Source organism: Chiloscyllium plagiosum, unplaced genomic scaffold (genome assembly GCF_037043375.1).
Source record: "Chiloscyllium plagiosum isolate Xiang-an unplaced genomic scaffold, Cpla_swu_hap1 HiC_scaffold_14, whole genome shotgun sequence".
Lineage (NCBI taxonomy): Eukaryota > Metazoa > Chordata > Chondrichthyes > Orectolobiformes > Hemiscylliidae > Chiloscyllium > Chiloscyllium plagiosum.
In genome coordinates this window covers 16,372,736-16,395,934 of record NW_028270152.1, presented here as the reverse complement: position 1 = coordinate 16,395,934, position 23,199 = coordinate 16,372,736, and the positions used below count along the sequence as shown (strand labels likewise).

Here is a 23,199-nt window from a genome sequence, read left to right as displayed (position 1 = left end):
TAAAGTCTGAGAAAACAGACTTTTAGAGTTAGCCACAGGAAAACTAATTCATGCACTGCATTTTCCTTTCTGGGTCATTGAGCTGAATTTAACCAAGAATGGGAGTGAAGATTTTTAAAATTTATTGGTAGCAATAATGTCCTTCTTATAGGAAGAGAGTTTCAGTAGTCTTCAGCAAGCACCGAATTGTCAACTTTACTTGGGGGACAGGGAGACGGACACTACTAGCTGGGTAGCAGATATGAAAATTAAACAAGAGAAAGCCACACTGCTGTAGGAGAGGTTGCTCTTAAGAGAGTAAGATGTGGTGGACCAGTTTACAACAGGATATTTTCATAAGCAATTTGCCAAAGCTAATGTGCGACATGAAGTGGCAAAAATGGGAACAATACCATTTATTTTGCACCAACATCCGTTGCCTTTATAAACAGATGATGATCTCATAAGGTGGCTAATAAGATTAAATAATTGTAATTGTTAGGTTACGTCATTTGGTTACATTTTCACAACAAAAACAGTGACATTAAGATGCATAAATACATTAAAACTTGCAGTACATTGTAAACATGCATCATATAACATGATATAAAACTTTTATTTACTTATGATGATCTTGCAGATCATCAGTGGACGATTAGTTGCAGTTACTTTATTGCAATTATTTAAGTTTGCCTTTTTGCCAAGCTACAAAATATTGTCCCCTTACCAGATTACAAAGCTGCACATGAACTTAGATTTGAAACACTCCACTCTGGCAGTGGAAAGGTCACAAAGTACAGAAACACTGGGAAAGACTCAAAAGAGTTGGTGGTAGAATTCTTTTAAAACAAAAGAGGGACAAATCAGATACGATGTGTACTAACCAAAGATCATGCTCTCCCAAAGTCTCCATTGTTGTAAACAAGTCTATACACTCTCTTAATGCAACTGAACTTCTTTTCTTTTGAGGCTGTGACATGGATTCATGCTTTTCATATGCCTGTAAAAGTGACAAGAGGTGGCAAATTATTCTCATTTCATGAAGCACTTATCTAACTGTGCTCTCAAATTACTTTATAAGTTGTTCTAAGGGGTCCTCTTGTGGTACAGTGGTAGAATTCTTACCCTGGACCAAGAGGCCCAGTTCAAGTCTCACCTACTCCAGAGGTATGTAATAACATCTGAACAGGTTGATTAGAAAATAGGCTAAATTTAAAAAAAAAAGCTTTGTTTTAAACTTCCTTCCTTCATGGACACCAACATCAGAAAGTTCCTAGATCAGCATACTTAATTATAAAAATAAAATCTGAACAATTAACAGCTATCTGATTTCTTTGGTAACGTTACCAAATGTTTGCCAAATGTTATTTAGTTCCATTTATTTTTATGTTTTCCCAACTGGATCTCTTGGCAAATTATTTCAACCAATGCTGGAGATTACCAAACTGATTGTGTCATCAACTTGGGACTGAAGGATACTTGTAAGCAGTCAAGACTAATTCAAACAGTAATAAGAGGAGCTGGACCTTCATTAAGCAACTATTTTTTCAAAATTAAAATCCAGGAGGGCCCTTATAATACTGGTACTACCACCATCTCTGGACCAGGAGGTCCAGGTTCCAAATCCCACTTGTGTAACAACATCCCTGAAAGGGTTGATTAGAAAATCTCAAAATTAAAAGCCATGATGACAGGCTGAGGCCGTATGAAGGTCACAGCAAATGTTGAATATCTTAAGAGAATGGACAAAATAGCCAAAATATTCAGAATGCAAGAATGATAAATCTCAGCTTTTGATTACAGTTTAAGAAATTAAAATGATTAATTGGTCTAAACCTTCAAAATACAACTTGCTATGTATACATTAGTGGTCACATTTGCCAGTGTCTGCATTTAACCAATATTCAATGGGTGTCAATATACTTTGGGCATTCAATTATTTTTGACATCTTTAAATTCTGATAATACGGAGGGATATTTCACAACAATGTCATGTGATGTGGAAGTAACAGTGTTCTCCTCTCTTTCAAGAGAGGCCCAGGTTTCTCCAACCTTTCTTCATAATTTATTGTCAATAAGAATAAACCCTGCAACTCTTCTCAATACCAGCCTCTAAGTGTTTTGATGGTGACTAGAATCTGTTTGACTAAATTATCTTAGTTCAGAGCTTGTTTGAATCTTAGTTATCTGTTTAATATTAATAGAAAACATGTTACGATTTATGTTTTTATATTTCACAAGTGATGGACCCACTTGTTAAATGTGTGCAAAAGTTTGTGCTATTTCACTGCATTACTGTTGAGGTGCGAATGTTTCTGAAGGTGAGTAGTTGAGATGCACAGTGTGCATTTTCTTCCCATTCCCTCCAATTTTACTGATTTATATTTGCAATGACAATCATGTGCTAAGTGGTCGTTTGCACCAGTCAAGATGCTCGAGTTATAATTTTCTATGATGTGTGGTAGCTTAAATACATTTGCAGTTGATAGACTTCAGGATAGAGGCAAAGAAAATGGCAGATTGAAGATGTGCAGGGAGGGAGAAAAACTGCTGTTCTTCTCACACTGCATAATGTACTTTAATAAGTAAGAAGAACTTTTTGTAGTTAGAGTCAGAGGTGTACAGCACAGAAACAGACCGTTTGGACCAACTTGTCCATGCTGACCAGGTATCCTAACCTAATCTAGTGCCATTTGCCAGCACTTGGCCCATATCCCTCTAAACCGTTCCTATTCATATACCTATCTAGATGTCTCTGCCAGTTCCTCCGGCACCTCATTCCATACACACACCAAGCTCTGCATGAAAAAATGGCCTCTTAGGTCTCTTTTAAATCTTTCTTCTACTATATTGCGACGTGTTCTTGTGCAACTCATTATAGAAAAATTGCGCTTTAGAAACAGCGCTTAAAAGTGTTGGCGTCGTAATCACGTTACAATCAACGCGCTTTAAAAGTTTGCTCTTTAGAAACAGTGTGCCAATTCTTCAATCACGTTATAATGAATTCACGTGAATGAAACGTACATTATTGCAGAGTTTCCTGTATCGTTTAATTCTGTTAATCACTTTGGTTCTCCCTCAGCCAGGTCTCTGCTAATACAGCTTATTCACCCACTGGTGTATAATCAGTACAATTCACTAGCTTGCAAAATCAATTTGCAGAATTAAGAAGAAAAATTAATTTCTTTTACTGATCATTAAATGTTTTGCACTCAAGCCTATAAAATACCAGAAACATCTTTGACACTTTAAAGTTCACTGGATTTTCATTTGCAACTGAAAATTCTTAGTGCCAGTTGGATAACCATCCAACAGATGGGCTATAGGCTTTTGGTTCATATTCTTTCAGAATGTTTAAGAATATAAATTAACAACAAACAGTGCTTTTTCAGTCAGGAGATGGTGATGTCAAGCTACTGAAGAAGAGTTCAGAAAATATTTACAAGGATATTGCCTGGGTTGGAGGGTTTGACTGAAAGGGAGAGGCTGAATAGGCTGGGGCTATTTTCTCTGGAGTGTCAAGAGTCAGAGGGGTGACCTTATAGACATTTATAAAATCATGAGGGACGTGGATAGGATGATTAGTCAAGGTTTTTTGCCCAGAGCAGCTAATCCAAAATTAGAGAGCACAGGTTTAAGGTGAGAGGGGTAAAATTTACAATGGATCTAAGGAACGACAACTCCACGCAAATGGTGGTGCATGTATAGGATGAACCGCCAGAAGAATTGATGGAGGATTGCGCAATTATGTCATTTAAGAGACAACTGGATGGGTATATGAACTGGAAGGGTTTGGAGAGATATGGGCCAAATGCAAGCAAATGGGAATAGATTAATATCTGGTAAGCACGGATAAGTTGAGCTATCTGAGCTCTTTTTCAAATGCACACACTATTAATTCTGTGGCTTTCATGTGACTACAGGCTCCACTTCTTTGACTTTGCTTTGATCATTGTGGCTTAGCTTACTCTAACATTCATTGTAACACAATTGAAATAATTGTTCGAGCTTATACAATGAGTCTATTCCATATTCCCATCCTGGGAAATATTGCTTGAAAGTGAACTGTGTGGCCTGAATAATGAAGGTCTTAAGTACAGATGTTCACTGATGCTATTCAATTGAATCAAATCACAAATGTTGTTCAAGAAATGATTCAAATCTAAAACTAAGTAATACAAAATTTCATCCCATAGTATCTGAACTCCCATATCTGTGTGCTGTTTGGAACTAAAGTGGGGCAGAATTAACACTAATATTGACCTAATACATGTTGATAATCCACTTGGAGATGTGTTACAGCACGACCTAACTGATCACTATGCCCTTGCACACACTATTCCTAACCAGAAGTACTGCTTCACCCATTTTCTCTGCTCTAAAGTCTTAGTTAAAAAGACTAACATTTACTGTATCTCCAAGGTTCTGGCTCCACATATTATTTTCTCGTTTACCTCACTTCCTTATAGCAAGCAACACTAAAATGTAATATACTGTAATGGTGGCTAAAATATTCCAAAGAAAATCCACCTACCTCAGCTTCTTGATCATCATAATACATCTTTTTGATTTCAGGATCCCAGTCTATAGCAATTGTGGAATGTGCTAGAGAAGAACAAAATATTTCCACAGTCACATCAAGGGAAAATCAGTAAAACAAATTCAAGTGCCAAGCTGCATGCTTACGGTCATATATAAAAATGTCACAGATATCATATTAACGAGTTGCAGATTGCAATCAAAATCAGAGTTTCTAAATGAGGAACTTAGGCACTAAATTTTAACGTAATCACATGTAAGCAAAGTGACCCTTAGATTTATAAAACAAGAAAGGTGACCCTAAAAAAATCTGACAGCTTATTTTAAGTATGCCAAATTGACCTACAAGAAAATTGTGCACATTTGTAAGCTTTACATACTTGATGGCTAAAGTTACATCCATGATTTTTTTCTTGAAAATACCAGGAAGAAAGGTGGTGACAAGAAAATAGGATGCTTTACCATGTACAATGGAGCAATTGCATTTTAACAAGGAAATGTGACATTAGATAATCTCAGCAACCAGCTTTCAGTGCGAATACATTTTTTAAGTTAAATAATTGCAGCAAGAAGAACAGGTTGTTTGGCAAAACTCTAGTGGATTTTTTAAAGGTAGCAATGCAATTATTAAACAATCTATTCATCAGATATCATTTGTTTAGATTTTCAAAAGTTCTTCGACGAAACAAAATATAAAGTCTTTCAGTAACTTTCTTAAATGGCATAAACTCCAGAGCCTCCTTCAGGGCATTAATGAGTTGGATGTGGATTGGATATGGGAAATTCTAAGTGCAATTGTGCATAATCTTTGAAAAGAAAAAGTTCACACAAACTTATTTTGTTCAGTGGATGCCATATTGTGTTCAGCACCATTTTAACTTTGTAACTTACAGTTTAACTTGAGGTATGTCCCATCTTCTGCAATGGAGCTGAAATCTGAGGTGCCATAGGCATTCACCATGCTGAAGCTGAATAGCTTCTTTTTACACTTCTGTTTATTTCCTTTGGTGGTGCGCTTGGTCGGCCCATTTTCCATCTTATCATTCTCATCAGCTGCAGAGCCATCAGACTGGCTGTTTTCAGGTTCAGAACTAATTTCCTCATTATCTCCCACTGCAGTTTGCAGATCCATCTCCTCCTCACCTAAAGAATGCAAGACATAAATCATAAGAAACAAACTCAAAATTAAGTTGCTAATTTGAAGTTTCATTACCGTGTTGTCTAAAAACATCTGTCCAAGTTTCTATAAAACTCTTGCAAACATATGTTTATTCAATAAGTGTTAGCTTTTAGTTTTATGGCAAAATTGTCATGGAACTGCCTTTAAAAAGGAGTTGGCTCAAGTACAATGGAGGTACATTCCCATGAAGCGGGAACAATAGATTAAAGCAGAGCCAGTGTTTTCTGGCTGAAGGAAGAGATGGTGAGCAAGAAGAAAGAAAAGGTGCACATGACAGATGTCAAGTTGAAATTGACAACCTTACTTCATCCAGAAAGTTCAGAGTAGAAGTGAAAAAAGTAATAAAAGAAATGACAAGTATGAAAAGAAACAAGCAGATAATATGAAAAGAGAATTCAAGAGTCTTCTACAGACACAAATAGTAAAAAGCTACTAATAAGAAAATAACAGCATATTTGAGATCAAAGGGGGGTTATTTCTGACATAGGCATGATTGAGGTACTATGCTGTATCAGCTTTTATCAGTAAGGTGCTGGCCAAAGTCAGTGAGAGTCAAAGTTGTTAAGAGGATAAAAGAGTTAAAAATTGATAAGGTGGTGGCTGGTTGTACTTAAAGTTGATGAACCTTTGTGACTGTATGAGATGCACCTGAAGATATTGAGGAAGTAAAGATGAACCCGTACAGTTACTGACCATAATCTTCCTTTGTTTCCAAAGGACCAGAGATTTGCAAACACAACAAAGGTGTTCAAAAGAATACACGAATAATCCATGCAATATAGGTCAGTGTGTTTAGCCTTGATGGTGGGAATGCTTTTAGAAACAATAATTCCAAATTTAATGGTCAACTGGAAAAATATAGATTAATTAGGGACAGTGAATTCAAACTTGCTAAAAGACAAACCATTATTGTAACTGCACCAATCATTAACTTCATTTTGATAAAGTTACAGAGGAGGTTGATGAGGGTTAGATCGTTGGAATGTATATAGATTATCAAAAGTGCATGACAAAATGCCATATAACAGATTTGTCAGCAAAGCTGAACCCAATGCAATAAAAGGAATAGTGGCTGGATAAACAGCTTGGTCAAATGATAGGAAACAGTAGTAGTTTGTAGACAAGTAAGAGGTATGCAGATGTTGGGAGGAGGACTAATCCTTTGATCTGTATTAACAACCTAGACTTGATTGCTTAAGACACAATTTCAACATTTGCAGCTGATAAAACCTGAAATCACTTGTTATTAAGATGTAGGTGTGTACTGCACCTTTGAGAGACTGGAAGCTGGCACACGGTATACTGAAAGAAGTTAAAATGCAACATTTGTCTGTGAAACGAATAGTGTAGCTGAGTTGCCATGATAGAAAAACAAATGCAAATTCGGCTTTTTTAAAATTATGATCCATGATATCAAAATCCAATCAAATTTGAATTTAGTATTTTGACAACATCAAAAAATTGAGAAGCAGAGGATGCTAATTTAAAGGCACATGACAAAAACTGAAGGTGGTATGAGAATAAACTATTTCAGTCTGCATGTGGTCGGGATCTGGAATGCATTCAAATTCAATCACAGCCTTCAAAAGGAAATTGGATAATGATTGAATGGAAAACATCTGCAGGGCTACAGGGAAAAGGGAGATCTTGAGGACAAGGCAAATTTATCTTGTAAAGAGATGGCAATGAAATTACAGCCTAAAAGACCTGCATCGGTGCTGTAACTTTAATTTTCTAAATAACAATTGCTCGGTGATTTACGACATGTTACACAAGAGGCAAAACAAGGTTTTGCAACAATCTTTATGGAATGATGACTTGCAATTAAATTGGCCCTTAAAACCATCTTTTTCTAAAAGCAACAGGCACAATTATTACAGGAAGACATTAATATGACAAGTTCCAGATAAATCAGCTGCACTTTGAACTTATATATTATTATAAGAGATGTCTAGGTTAACACACAGTCGTACCTTCATCATTAATACCATTTGGCTCACTAGACAGGCCATTGTCAATACTCAGAGATCCAGAGCTATAGTTTTCATACGTTTCCTTGCACACTTTCACGTAACGGCTGAAAACAAAACATAGAATTAATACTTTTATTAGGCCAGGCACATCAGGTTGACAGTAATTACTTTAACTGGAATTCTGTTAAAAATTAGCTGAATTATTGTTACTGAAAGCAAAAACTTCAATCAAAAGCCAATGTCAAAAAAGGCTTGATTTTACTACAAATCCAAGGCAAGGAGCACCCATATGGAAATATAGTTTAGTAGTGTTAATCAGAACTAACTACATATTTGCAACTCAACTGCAGTGCTATAGTTGCACACTTTATTCATTTTTAATGAAAGTTAGAAGCTAGCCTAAATTTGTCAGGAGAAAGTGAGGTTTGCAGATGCTGGAGATCAGAGCTGAAAATGTGTTGCTGGAACAGTGCAGCAGGTCAGGCAGCTTCCAGGGAACAGGAGAATCGACGTTTCGGGCAGAAGGATTCCTGAAGAAGGGCTTATACCTGAAATGTCGATTCTCCTGTTCCCTGGATGCTGCCTGACCTGCTGCGCTGTTCCAGCAACACATTTTCAGCTCCGATGATTGTCACAAAAGCTTAAGAATTAGCAGTAGACCATACAGGCCATTGAGCCTGTTTCACAATTCAATACATTGATCTCAACTCCAGAGATACACGCGCTACACATATTCAGATTCCCAAAGACCGAAAAATCTGTTCATCTATCTCAGCCTTATAAATATGGTCAGTATTGGAGTAGCAGAGAATTCTAAAGATTCCCAACCCTTTGAGGGAACAAACTCAAGTCAGTCTTTAATCAGTGTCCTCTTACCTGGAGACCAATTTTGCCAACCACTGCCCTCCAACAGTATCGATCCTGTCAAACCCCTTCAGAAACTTGTATATTTCAATGAAATTCACACGCAAATAAGCAGCTTGTCAGCATTACTCTGTGTTAGCACATGATTCGCACCAAAGGCAAAATGCTTGGTTACACCCATTCCCAGATACTAAAAAAGCATGTGCCTGTCCAACTGAATGCCAACATAATCTTTTTGTATTTTCTTCAACAGGTAAAGTAGGGGACTGACTTTTCCCTAAAAGAAATCTGCTTGCTTTTTAATGTATCACAGTTAATGTGCAATTTTAAAAATAGTTTGAAGAAAAAATTTACACTTCTATAGCTAAACTGTAGAAACTTGAAAAGATGAGAGCACCCAGTCTCTAGCGCTACAGTCAATCATTGCAGTGAATCAGTGAAATAGCATTGTCACCAAGCTATTGAAGTAGGCCCAATGGAAAAGCACTGGTCAATCTAATTGGTCTGAAGCTTTTCTGCCAACCTGTATTCTTCTGCCATCCAGTATTTTAAACCAAAATGCTTTCTGCAAACAGTAAATTTTGGAGAACTGAACTGTGATGTCATGACACAAATGTAACTTTCTACTACAATGTCACTTACCCTGTAATCCAGGTTTCACTAGATCGGATAGTGAAGACATCATTTGGTACGCTTTCCTTTATTGGTCAAAGCATTAAGTATAGGGGTTGGGAGGTCATGTTGCAGCTGTACAGGACATGGTTAGGTCACTTTTGGAATGTTATGTGCAATTCTAGTCTCCCTCCGAAAGGATGTTATGAAACTTAGAGTCAGAGTCCTACAGCATGCAGATGGGCCTTTTGGCCTAAACTGGTCCATGCCGACCAAAATGTTCATCCACGCTAATCCCATTTCCCTGCACTTGGCCCATATCCTTCTAATGCTTTTGTCTCCGTCTATTTGTCCAAATGCCTTTAAAATGTTGTTAATGTACCTGCCCCAACTGCCTCCACTAGCAGCTCATTCCATATGCATACCACCCTGTGAAAAAAGTTGCCCCTCAGGTTCCCTTTTATTTGCTTCCTCATTAACCTAAAACTGATGCCCTCCTGTCTTCGATTCCCCCACCCTAGGAAACAGACTGCATATTTTCACCTTATCCATGCCTCTTATGGTCTTATACACCTTCATAAAGTTCCCTGTCAGTCTGCTACACTCCCAAGAAAAATGCTGAAAATGTGTTGCTGGAAAAGCGCAGCAGGTCAGGCAGCATCCAGGGAACAGGAGAATCGACGTTTCGGGCATAAGCCCTTCTTCAGGAATGAGGAAAGTTTGTCCAGCAGGCTAAGATAAAAGGTAGGGAGGAGGGACTTGGGGGAGGGGCGTCGGAAATGCGATAGGTAGAAAGAGGTCAAGGTGAGGGTGATAGGTCAGACTGGGGTGGGGGCGGAGAGGTCAGGAAGAAGATTGCAGGTTAGGAAGGCGGTGCTGAGTTCGATGGATTTGACTGAGACAAGGTGGGGGGAGGGGAAATGAGGAAACTGGTGAAATCCAAGTACATCCCTTGTGGTTGGAGGGTTCCTAGGCGGAAGATGAGGCGCTCTTCCTCCAACCGTCGTTTTGTTGTGGTCTGGCGATGGAGGAGTCCAAAGACCTGCATATCCTTGGTGGAGTGGGAGGGGGAATTGAAATGTTGAGCCACAGAGTGGTTGGGTTGGTTGGTCCGGGTGTCCCAAAGGTGTTCTCTGAAACGCTCCACAAGTAGCCGGCCTGTCTCCCCAATATAGAGGAGGCCACATCGGGTGCAGAGGATGCAATAGATGATATGTGTGGAGGTGCAGGTGAATCTGTGGCGGATATGGAAGTTTCCTTTGGGGCCTTGGAGGGAGGTGAGGGGGGAGGTGTGGGCGCAAGTCTTGCACCTCCTGCGGTTGCAAGGAAAGGTGCCGGGATTGGAGGTTGGGTTGGTGGGGGGTGTGGACCTGACGAGGGAGTCACGGAGGGAGTGGTCTTTACGGAATACTGATAGGGGAGGGGAGGGAAATATATCCCTGATGGTGGGGTCCGTTTGGAGGTGGCGGAAATGACGGCGGATGATGCGTTGAACATGGAGATTGGTGGGGTGGTAGGTGAGGACCAGTGGGGTTCTGTCCTGGTGGCGGTTGGAGGGGCGGGCCTCAAGGGCGGAGGAGCGGGAAGTGGAAGAGATGCGGTGGAGGGCATCGTCGACCACGTTGGGAGGGAAATTGCGGTCCTTGAAGGAGGAGGCCATCTGGGTTGTGCGTTTTTGGAACTGGTCCTCCTGGGAGCAGATGCGGTGGAGTCGAAGGAATTAGGAGAATGGGATGGCGTTTTTACAGGGGGCAGGATGGGAGGAGGTGTAGTCCAGGTAGCTGTGGGAGTCGGTCGGTTTGTAGTAGATGTCCGTGTTGATTCGGTCGCCTGAGATAGAAATAGAAAGGTCGAAGAAGGGGAGGAAAGAATCTGAGACTGTCCAGGTGAATTTGAGGTCGGGGTGGAAGGTGTTGGTGAAGTGGATGAACTGTTCAACCTCCTCGTGGGAGCACGAGGCGGCGCCGATACAGTCATCGATGTAGCGGAGGAAAAGGTGGGTGGTGGGGCCAGTGTAGTTGCGAAGATGGATTGTTCCCCATATCCTAAGAGGCAGGCATAGCTGGGGCCCATGCGGGTGCCCATGGCTACTCCTTTCGTTTGAAGGAAGTGGGAGGATTGGAAAGAGAAGTTGTTCAGGGTGAGGACCAGTTCAGTCAGTCGAAGGAGGGTATCAGTGGAAGGGTACTGGTCGGTACGGCGGGAAAGAAAGAAGCGGAGGGCTTTGAGTCCTTCGTGATGGGGGATGGAGGTGTACAGGGACTGGATGTCCATGGTGAAAATAAGGCGCTGGGGACCGGGGAAGCGAAAATCATGGAGCAGATGGAGGGCATGGGTGGTGTCCCGAACGTAGGTGGGGAGTTCTTGGACTAAGGGGGACAGGACGGTGTCAAGGTATGCGGAGATGAGTTCGGTGGGGCAGGAGCAGGCGGAGACAATGGGTCGGCCGGGGCAGTCAGGTTTGTGGATTTTGGGCAGGAGGTAGAAGCGGGCGGTGCGGGGTTGTGGGACTATGAGGTTGGAGGCGGTGGATGGGAGATCCCCCGAGGTGATGAGGTTATGGACGGTCTGGGAGATGATGGTTTGGTGGTGGGGGGTGGGGTCATGGTCAAGGGAGCAGTAGGAGGAGGTATCTGCGAGCTGGCGTTTGGCCTCAGCTGTGTCGAGGTCAGTGCGCCAAACTACTACCACGCCTCCCTTGTCTGCTGGTTTGATAGTGATGCCCAATATAGAAGAGGCCACATCGGGTGCAGAGGATGCAATAGATGATGTGTGTGGTGCAGGTGAATCTGTGGCGGATATGGAAGTTTCCTTTGGGGCCCCAATATAGAGGAGGCCACATCGGGTGCAGAGGATGCAATAGATGATGTGTATGGAGGCGCAGGAGGAAGAGCGCCTCATCTTCCGCCTAGGAACCCTCCAATCACAAGGGATGAACTCGGATTTCACCAGTTTCCTCATTTCCCCTCCCCCCCCCTTGTCTCAGTCTAATCCATCGAATTCAACACCGCCTTCCTAACCTGCAATCTTCTTCCCGACCTCTCCGCCCCCACCCCAGTCTGACCTATCACCCTCACCTTGACCTCTTTCCACCTATCACATTTCCGACGCCCCTCCCCCAAGTCTCTCCTCCCTACCTTTTATCTTAGCCTGCTGGACAAACTTTCCTCATTCCTGAAGGGCTTATGCCCGAAACGTCGATTCTCCTGTTCCCTGGATGCTGCCTGACCTGCTGCGCTTTTCCAGCAACACATTTTCAGCTCTGATCTCCAGCATCTGCAGACCTCACTTTCTCCCAAGAAAAATGTCCTAGCTTGTCCAACCACTCTGTCGAACTCAGACCATCGAGTCCAGACAACATCTTTGTAAATTTCTTCTGCATTCTTTCCAGTTTAATAAGATCCTTCCTATAACAAGGTGACCAAAACTAAACACAATACTCCAAGAGTTTAGATCGAGTGGTGCTGGAAAAGCACAGGTCAGGCAGCATCAGAGGAGCAGGAAAATCTAAGTTTTGGGCAAAAGCCCTTCATCAGGAATACAATACTCCAAAGTGCAGCCTCACAAACGTCCTGAACAACAGCAACATAACTTCTGTACTCAATGCCCTGACTGAAGGCCAGTGTGCTAAAAGCCTTCTTCACTGCCCTATTTACCTGACTCCACTTTCAGAGAACTGGGGACCTGAATTCCAAGATCGCTCTGTTCCACTACACTCCTAATAAGGGCCTCCTAACTTGATTTGACTTTCCAAATTTCAAGACCTCACACACTTATCAATATTAAACTCCTTTTGCCATTTCTTGGTGCACTTCCCCAGCTAATTAAGGTTCTGTTTGAAAGGGTTCAGAAAAGATTTACACGATGTTGCCAGGGTTGGAGTGTTTGAGCTATAGGGAGGGGCTCAATAGGCTGGGGCTGTTTTCCCTGGAGCATTGAAGGCTGAGGGGTGATCTTATAAGGAGGTTTATAAAATCACGAGGGCACGGATAGGATAAATAGACAAAGTCTTTTCCCTGGGGTGGGGGAGTCCAGAACTAGAGGGCACAGGTTTAGGGTGAGGGGGGAAAGATTTACAAGGGACCAAAGGGGCAACTCTTTCACACAGAGGGTGGTGCACGTATGGAATGAGCTGCCAGAGAAAGTGATGGAGGCTGGGACAAATACAACATTTAAAAGGCATCTGGATGGGTATATAATAGGAAGGATTTGGAGGGATCTCGGCCAAATGGGACGAGATTAATTTAGGATATCTGGTTGCATGGACGAGTTGGATGGAAGGGTCTACTTCTATGCTGTACATCTCTATGACTCTAAATAGAAGGAACTTTGCTACAGACATCTCAAGAAGGAAGCTGCTCAGAAATCCACTAAATGGTTAGAAATCTCTCATTTTTGAGAGCAAGTTCTTTATAACTTGCATTGGAAGCATTATAGCAAAAGTTTAGACTGGTCCATTGAATGAGAACGAGAAAATGAGGACTGCAGCTGCTGGAGATCAAGTCAAAGAGTGTGCTGCTGAAAAAGCACAGCCGGTCAGGCAGCATCAACGTACATAATATTCCCCAGAATTTAGAAGGAGATGGCCTAACTAGATAGACAAGACTCCATGTGTTTGACAGAATGGATAGTGAAGGCTTGTTTCCCTAGGCTGGGGAATCTCAGTGAATTCTTAAACATATTGGGCCAATCATTTCAGGACCAAGACAAAAGTGAAATTACCTCACTGGGAGGGTTGTGTATCTTTAAAATTCTGTCTCAAAGGATTGTGGATTCTTTGTTGTTGAATGTGTTTATAGCTGAAATAGACATTTTTGTTTCCCAGTGAGTTAAGGATTTAGGCACAGTCAGGAACATGAAGTTGAAGCAAAGATCAGCCATGATTGACTAGAGGAACTGGTTTTCTTGATGGATTGCACAGACTACTCATGTTCTTAACTTTTGTCTGTGAATACTAAGTAGATTGAGAGAGGGTAGTCATGCTACAGACCATCACAAGCTGAACCCAAATCTGTCATGGTTTGATTCCCTTAAGCTCAAGTGCAAAGCACATATTTCCAATTATGATTGTCCCTGAACTTGTGCCGCCCATATTTCATTCTGATCATGTTCAATCTAGTCTGACATAGCAAGTGCCACTCTTTGGACGAGAAAACAAATCACAATGCAGTCTACATGCTTCACCAGCTCAAATCATTATTAAAGATCTCAAGATAGAAGCAGAATAGATTTTTTCTAATTACATTGACTGTCACCATTAATGGAAACAAAGCATCTATGGGTTATGGGACCCTGCATATCAGTAGCTGCAGGTCAAAGTGACTGACTGCATGTGTAGTGAATTCTCGACTTGTTAATTTGAACATTTTCTTTTCTTTTGAAATAGTCGAAGTATACTCAGTTCTCTATTATTCAGAGCTGTCCGGTATGCTTTCTGAAAGAAGTATCTCTGTGATCCTCAAGAGAATAAATAATTTTGATTCTTGAAGTATTTGATCAGCTAGCTGTACAGAGAGTATATTTTCATACAAGATTTGGAAGCCCAATGGCAAAGTAACACACACAATGTCTACTTGAATTTCTGAAGAGTAGGATGTGCCCAAGTTACAAGAGAGGGTGATTAAAAACACTAGTGTTAATCATCTCAACTTTTTTGTTAAAAATAAAAAATTTGAAAGTATGACAACTGTACATGTAGAGATGACTTTTGTTTTCAGCAACTGAATTTGTCAACTGACTTTAATAATGACTTTAAGGCATAGACCATTGGCAAAAGGCAATACCCTCCAATCAAGTCCTTATTTTAGTTAGATATTTGGTCACAGTAGTGTAGTGGAGCATGCAGCACCGAGATCATATGTTCATAGCAATTTGTGAAAGTGAATTTGGAAAAATGACAAATTTAACTGTTAAAAAATAATAAGCAGTTCATTTCAGAGAAACAAACTTGCCACCTCAACTTGATTGGCTCTAAAAACTCCTGTGGGTTGACCTGTGCAAGCCATAAAATTGAAAAGCACAGAATAGATGGATCAAAATAGCATGGTCCACATACCAAATCTGAAGCTTAACGTTATAAACAGGACAGTGCAGACCACAAAAGGTGATCTGGAAGCCAGTTTGGAAATGCAAAGTGAAACAAGCAAGCCACTTGAACTATTTCTCTCCTTCAATTAAGTTACATTAGTAAACTTACGAAATTCGCGCAAGGACTAGTTCATACAGGTTGTCCACTGTAACATTATCTCTGGGAACAGAGACTAAGAGAGGTTGACCAAAGAGAACGGTGCCAACAGGTGCACTTGAGGATCGCATCCTTCTCTCACGGAAATAAATTGGGAGGCTGATGCATTTTGAATTTTCAGAGTCTTCCTCTCTCACACCTGGAACCTCATAACTGTAAAATACAAAGAATAATCAGCAGCTCCAAGAAAATAATCTTCAGTTCGAAATAAAAACCAAACAGGTGTGAACAAGTACAGAACATCACTACGTGGTAGAACTGACTGGAAAGACGATGGGATAATTCCCCTAACTTCGGATGTCAACATGTTGTTGAGGCGCCAAATTCAACTAATTAAAAAAAAAGCCTGTCCTCAAAGGACACATTTCAATTAAAGGCATTAGATAGCAATCAGAAGCAGAAATTTTGTGATTATTTTGATCCTCGCTGACATACACAGCATTGATCTTTGCTTGAAAGGAGTGTTTCCAGTTTTGTAAGACACGCTGAACGGAGCATTAACCACTAAAGTCACAAGTCCTTTCTAATTAAGGCCAATAAACATTTCTTTAGACTGTAAGTTCAAAACCATTTTCCACAACGCAAAAATAAGACCTGCAAAGCTCCAGACCAATTTATAAGGGAATGTGGAAGTAACAAGAACTACAGCTACTTCTGTCACCATTAAAATGGAAAATTGAGAATGGAAACAGGTGCCTCAAACTTACACAAAAATATCATCCCTGTCCATAATGTGGTTTAAAGCTTCATCTTGTCGATATGTTTTGTGGAACCGGTGATTATAAACATCAGCAACCACCATCTGTGCAAGAAATATTCAAGAGTTACACATCATGAGAAAAAAATAGAATTACAGTAATATAATTCCAATGTTCATGTTATTTTGATACTGAGCTTACCTATTACCTATTATAGTCAAGTGATGAGGTTTTTAGTCTTGAAGAATATCAATGATTAAGTTGTGAAGATATTTGGATAGAAATTAGTGTGTACGAGTGAACAACAAATTTAGATTTCATTCTCTTTAACAGCCACCTGAGAACATTCTAACACTATAAACAACTTTAAATCTGCCATAAAGGCAGTTAAGGCAATTTATATTTTTTAAAATGTCAAACCTGCTTAGACACGCTATGATACACTCCACGTCAGGGATACATGAATCGAGATCTTTTGGCCTAGAGGTAGGGATATACCAGTGTGTCATGAGAGCCCCGAACTATTGTTGGTGTATTGCAATCCCCCAACTTCCCTGATTAGCAATTCTTCATGCATGTCACTAGATCAGTCAGAGGCCATCGCTATGCACTTGATTCAGTATTCATCCCAAAGATTCCACAAGCAATTTTTCTTTAACCAGAATAATTGCTTGTAGCCCTTGCAATATCCACCATCGTAAAAATTCTTGGCAAAATCAATTACTTTTGTATTGCTGATAGAGTCATACAGCACAAAAACAGACCCTTCTGTCCAATCTTGGAGAAATCTAAGGATTCTGTTTTTTCTCGCACTGGAGCAGCCAATCCCTTTTCCAAGGAAGACATTTTGTCTATCGAGACAGCTTGCAGGAAGATTGACCATTTCTAAAACTGGGTAAAATTAGTTAATACAGAACAATGTATCAATTGCACCGGTTTCCTTCATATGATCTGTTTAGTCACTAGATCATTTAGAAGAGAATCATTAATCTTGGGAATTCTAGATCCCTGATTATATTCAAGATTGAGTTAGATAGATCTCTTAGAGGTCAAATGTTATGGGAGGCAAGCAACAAAGTGGAGTGGAGGCGATGATCTTGTTGAATGGTGGACCCAGCTCAGACTGAATACCTCATTCTTGTTTCTTTACCCTACTTCTGCTCTTGTTGCTTATGTTCCAACTTAAATTGAACATTTCACCCAAAAATTGGATTACTATGAGAACATTTGTTGAGTGCAACATTTTTCCCCACTTGCATAAAGATATGCAGCCTATTTCCTCATGATAGGAAATGTGCCATGGACTTGCTTCCTGAATATATCATAGCAGATGTTTAAGATTCATAAAGATCTGAAATATTGCAACTGTTTAAATTGAATAATAAGCTATACTTCCAGATCTAAAAAAAACTGTACATTTTTAAAATTAAACTGAGAATGTGAAACAAGCTGTTTTATTGTTAGTTTTGGTCAACTTGATGCAAGATGCACATGAATACATTTACGTTGAATTAGACATTTTTACATCTATGGATTCTGCTTTTTTATTACTGTTGAAATAGTTTTTCTGAAGTAACAGACATAACCAGAGTTTAAGACAAAATAACAATTGAAAAGCTTTGTTTATTGTATACAGCTTTCAATCTTTTTCTTTAGAAGTTTGCAATCCCTTTTCTATTATAATTTGTAAAGATTCATGATATTGTATTTTCTTTTGTCAACCTCACTCTGCCAGAATTCAAAAGCAATTATTTGCACTGAGTTTATGTGAACTCTTTTATCACGGCCACAAATGTTATTTTTGGAATTAAGAATACTGGTAGAAAAAGTTAACTATGCTTTAGTTGTATAAACATGATCTGTTTCAGACCATGAAATTTATTAAGACATTAGTTCAACAAGTCCAACGAGCAATGGATGATGGTGCTATCAGAATGCTCCCTGTGCAAAACTTCAGATCAAGGATTTTTCTTCATGTAACTGCTTTGCTCCATTCATGGTGCAATAACTGTCAAATATTTCCAACATCTGCAGTATTTTTACTTCATTGTTTTGTTTATTTCTGCAATTTCTCATCTAGGTCATCATTAATTCTGCAGGCACCCAGACACGGAGTTAACATGCAATTTAACTATAGTGAACGTCTTTACAAAGTTCAATTATTTGATGCTCAGGTATTCAGAGCAAAAGGACACAACATTGCAATATCATTACTGTAGAAATACCACTATTATGAACAAGAAATATTCTCAAATTCTCATATTTTGAATCAAGCCCCAGGTCAGATTACTAGACATTTTGTGAATTCATTGACAGAATGCATGAGCATGCACGCAGTGTAGGCAAATAGCTGCTGAGTAAGAAATTCTAATGTTGAATGCAATACTTCAGACATAACTTGAACAGCTTACCTTTTCTGCAGCAACGCCTGAGATTTGAGAGAGGGCTGTACACAGGTCACAAATTGCACCCATCTTTGGAACAATTATTCTGTACTGTGGAATTAACAAGCCAACATTAATAACTGCAAGAATTTTTAAAAATGACACTTTTTAAATTGTTTCTGCTCTTCAAGACAGAATCACAAGAACAGCAAATTTTAAAGGGCACAATAATTTATGTTGCAGGAAGAAAGGGTACTGTTTGGTTGGCAAGTGGATTCTAGTAACAATGTTGCATGGAGACAAGGGAACAGTTATTCCTCAAGCTTTTATTAAAATTCGAACCAGGTAAGACAACTATGATTATCGAGGGTGTTGCAATTAGCAATCACAACCATTTTCTCATGCAGTATAAAATTGTTGTTTTCTTTGAAATTTGGTATTCTTGGATTCAAAGTTTGAGAGAAGATTTGTAGCTCGGGTGCTCGTTGCTGTGGTTCTGTTCGCCGAGCTGGAAGTTTTTGTTGCAAACGTTTCGTCCCCTGTCTAGGTGACATCCTCAGTGCTTGGGAGCCTCCTATGAAGCGCTTCTGTGGTGTTTCCTCCGGCATTTATAGTGGCCTGTCCCTGCCGCTTCCGGTTGTCAGTTTCAGCTGTCCGCTGTAGTGGCCGGTATATTGGGTCCAGGTCTATGTGTTTGTTGATGGAGTTTGTGGATGAGTGCTATGCTTCTAGGAATTCCCTGGCTGTTCTTCGTTTCGCTTGCCCTATAATGGTAGTGTTGTCCCAGTCAAATTCATGTTGCTTGTCGTCTGCGTGTGTGGCTACTAGGGATAGCTGGTCGTGTCGTTTCGTGGCTAGTTGATGTTCGTGGATGCGGATCGTTAGCTGTCTTCCTGTTTGTCCTATATAGTGTTTTGTGCAGTCCTTGCATGGGATTTTGTACACTACATTAGTTTTGCTCATGCTGGGTATCGGTCCTTCGTTTTGGTGAGTTGTTGTCTGAGAGTGGCTGTTGGTTTGTGTGCTGTTATAAGTCCTAGTGGTCGCAGTAGTCTGGCTGTCATTTCAGAGATGTTCTTGACGTATGGTAGTGTGGCTAGTCCTTTGGGTTGCGGCATGTCCTCGCTCTGTTGTCTTTCCCTTAGGCATCTGTTGATGAAATTGCGAGGATATCCGTTTTTTGCGAATACCTTGTATAGGTGTTCCTCTTCCTCTTTTTGCAGTTCTGGTGTGCTGCAGTGTGTTGTAGCCCTTTTGAATAGTGTCTTGATGCAACTTCGTTTGTGTGTATTGGGGTGGTTGCTTTCATAGTTCAGGACTTGGTCTGTGTGTGTGCAAAATTAATGTAGTGTACAAAATCCCATGCAAGGACTGCACAAAACACTATATAGGACAAACAGCAAGACAGCTAACGATCCGCATCCACGGACATCAACTAGCTACGAAACGACACGACCAGCTATCCCTAGTAGCCACACACGCAGACGACAAGCAGCATGAATTTGACTGGGACAACACTACCATTATAGGGCAAGCCAAACAAAGAACAGCCAGGGAATTCCTAGAAGCATGGCACTCATCCACAAACTCCATCAACAAACACATAGACCTGGACCCAATATACCGGCCACCACAGCGGACAGCTGAAACTGACAACCGGAAGCGGCAGGGACAGGCCACTATAAATGCCAGAAGAAACACCACAGAAGCGCTTTACAGGAGGCTCCCAAGCACTGAGGATGTCACCTAGACAGGGGACGAAACGTTTGCAACAAAAACTTCCAGCTCGGTGAACAGAACCACAGCATTCTTGGATTCTGTCCTGAACACAGCAAGACAAAAAGCTTGTATATCATGGCTCTTCTTCATAATACTCAAATTGAAGTCTTTAGTGAGAGCTGGAAATGGCATTATTTGCTCAGAAATGTGCCTTGTTTATGGTATCTGTGAAGACTGATGGTACAGAAGTGAGCTGCAAACAACTGGCCGCCCTACTTAAAATTTTAACAGAATAATTCCTCTATAAGTTATGCTCAAATTAATAATAGTTATAAATTTGCAACAAAGGATCTTGGTACCTATGAAGGAACTGAGAATCAGACATTTAGAGCCACATGGTAATTCTGCCTATTATGCCCGTCCTGAATCTCGGCTCGAATAATACAATATTAACTCTACAGCCCTACAATTTCTCGATTTGTCTATTTCTTCTCCTGTATTTATCTAAATTTCCTCTGAATAACGAAACAGCCTCTCCCGTAGAAATTTACAGTAGCAAATTATTCCATTTTCCAACAAATAGATTTTTTTCTAGTTTGTCACTTTCAGAAATTTAAACTCATTGCCAAATCCTTAACTAGCGGGACCAAACAAAAACACAAATTGCTGGAGAAATTCAGGTCTGGAAGCATCTCTGAAGGGGAAAAAAAAAATGGTTTGAGTCCAGACAGCCTTCTGCAGACCCTTTCTTCAAGTTATCATTGGATTCAAAATATGATCCATTTTCTTTTCACAGATGCTGTCAGACCTACTGAGTTTCTCCAGCAATTTATTTTAGTTTTATTTCCAGTATCTGCAGTTCTTTGTATTAGTTCAATTATAGGAAGGTGCCTTTCATCATCAAAACCAATGTTTTAAAAACCTACAACAAATCTTGTCTTAGCCTTTTTTGCTTCAGTGGAAATAGATCTACTACCTCAAATCTTTCCCTATTATATAGATTCGTACCCTACCGTGCTGATTACCCGACAATAGTTTATTGCAGAGAATCTGATCATACCTGCATTGGCCTAGATGAGTCTGCCTGCACAAGAAAGATTTCCATCGTGCGGTCCTTCTTCATAGGCAAAGGAAGAGTTAAGTAACAGAAAGGGTCAAATGTTACAGAAATTTTTGAACATTCAGGACAAACTAGAGTGGATTTAAAAAGTCCGTGGAAGATGTCCACAATGATGGAGTTGTTTCTTAACCTGTGATTTTCCCATGCTTCTTTCGCCACCACCTACAATCAAAAACAGGACAAGAATATTTGTTTGTGCTGTAGATAACTAATAAAGAATGTGTATTATTATTAAGCCACATTGTATTCCAAAACATCACACATTTATTAGATTACTTCTGAATGCGATATCAGCATAACAAGTAACCAATTTGAATACAAGGTCCCATCAAGAGATCAAATCAATAAAAATCCATATCATGTGAAGGTATGAGAGGAATTTTGACCTTAGGCTGCACAACGGTGAGAGAAAATGTTGCTCGAGCTAGTGTGCTCAAATGAGCGTTGGGGCTTTTAAATCAGAGGCAAGAATACTATTCGAACTAAGCTGATATTAAAGATGAAAGGGATAGTCAACATGGCTTTGTGCATGGGAAATCATGTCACACAAACTTGATTGAGTTTTTTGAAGTAACAACAAAGAGGATTGATGAGGGCAGAGCAGTAGATGTGATCTATGTGGACTTCAGTAAAGTGTTCGACAAGGTTCCCCATGGGAGGCTGGTTAGCAAGGTTAGATCTCACTGAATACTGGGAGAACTAGCCATGTGGATACGGAACTGGCTCAAAGGTAGAAGACAGAGGGTGGTGGTGGATGGTTGTTTTTCAGACTGGTGGCCTGTGACCAGTGCAGTGCCACAAGGATCGGTGCTGGGTCTTCTACTTTTCATCATTTACATAAATGATTTGGACGTGAGCATAAGATGTATGGTTAATAAGTTTGCAGATGACACCAAAATTGGAGGTATGGTCAACAGCGAAGAAGATTATCTCAGATTACAACAGGATCTTGACCAGATGGGCCAATGCGCTGAGAAGTGGTAGATGGAGTTTAATTCAGATAAATGTGAGGTGCTGCATTTTGGGAAAGCAAATCTTAGCAGGACTTATACACTTAATAGTAAGGTCCTAGCGAGTGTTGCTGAACAGAGAGATCTTGGAGTGCAGGTTCATAGATCCTTGAAAGTGGAGTTGCAGGTAGATAGGATAGTGAAGGAGGCATTTGGTATGCTTTCCTTTATTGGTCAGAGTATTGGATACAGGAGTTGGGAGGTTATGCTACTGCTGTACAGGACATGGGTTCGGCCATTGTTGGAATATTGCATGCAATTCTGGTCTCCTTCCTTTCGGAAAGATGTTGTGAAATTTGCAAGGGTTCAGAAAAGATTTACAAGGATGTTGCCAGGGTTGGAGATTTGAGCTATTGGGAGATGCTGAACAGCCTGGGGCTGTTTTCCCTGAGCGTCAGAGGCTGGGGGATAGGGTAAATAGACAAAGTCTTTTCCCTGGTGTGGGGGAGTCCAGTACTAGAGGGCATAGGTTTAGGCTGAGAGGGGAAAGATATAACAGAGACCTAAGGGGCAACTTTTTCACCCAGAGGGTGGTACGTGTAAGGAATGAGCAGCCAGGGAAAGTAGTGGAGGCTGGTACAATTGTAACATTTAAAAGGCATTTGGATGGGTATATGAATAGGAAGGGTTTGGAGGGATATGGGCCAGGTATTGGCAGGTGGGATTAGATTGGGTTGGGATATCTGGTCAGCATGGACAGGTTGGACCAAAGGATCTGCTTCCAAGCTGTACATTTCTATGACACTATGACTCTAAGTAGCAATTTTTGCTACAACTCAGTTAACAGAGCTGACAACAGACCTTTCAGTAGCTTTTTGAAAGGAACTCATAAGCTCTATCTTATTGCGATGAACTTTTAACGATGTGTATATTAATG

At 40.4% G+C, this 23,199-nt stretch overlaps 1 protein-coding gene across 5 annotated transcripts in view; it reads right to left on the bottom strand.

The window, feature by feature from the left end:
- The window catches only part of usp4 (ubiquitin specific peptidase 4), a 101,012-nt gene that overhangs the window by 11,698 nt on the left and 66,115 nt on the right, over window positions 1–23,199 (bottom strand). For all 5 annotated transcript variants that reach the window (XR_006314257.2, XM_043707670.2, XM_043707671.2 and 2 more), the window contains 8 exons: window positions 21,253–21,474; window positions 18,501–18,584; window positions 16,099–16,193; window positions 15,344–15,544; window positions 7,672–7,775; window positions 5,410–5,661; window positions 4,514–4,584; window positions 864–979 (listed from right to left, as the gene is read on the bottom strand). Coding sequence is in view for 4 of the 5 variants with exons in the window: in XM_043707670.2 (XP_043563605.1) it covers window positions 864–979; window positions 4,514–4,584; window positions 5,410–5,661; window positions 7,672–7,775; window positions 15,344–15,544; window positions 16,099–16,193; window positions 18,501–18,584; window positions 21,253–21,474 (1,145 nt within the window). In the remaining variant the exon portion in view is untranslated. The remainder of the gene's footprint in view (window positions 1–863; window positions 980–4,513; window positions 4,585–5,409; window positions 5,662–7,671; window positions 7,776–15,343; window positions 15,545–16,098; window positions 16,194–18,500; window positions 18,585–21,252; window positions 21,475–23,199) is intronic.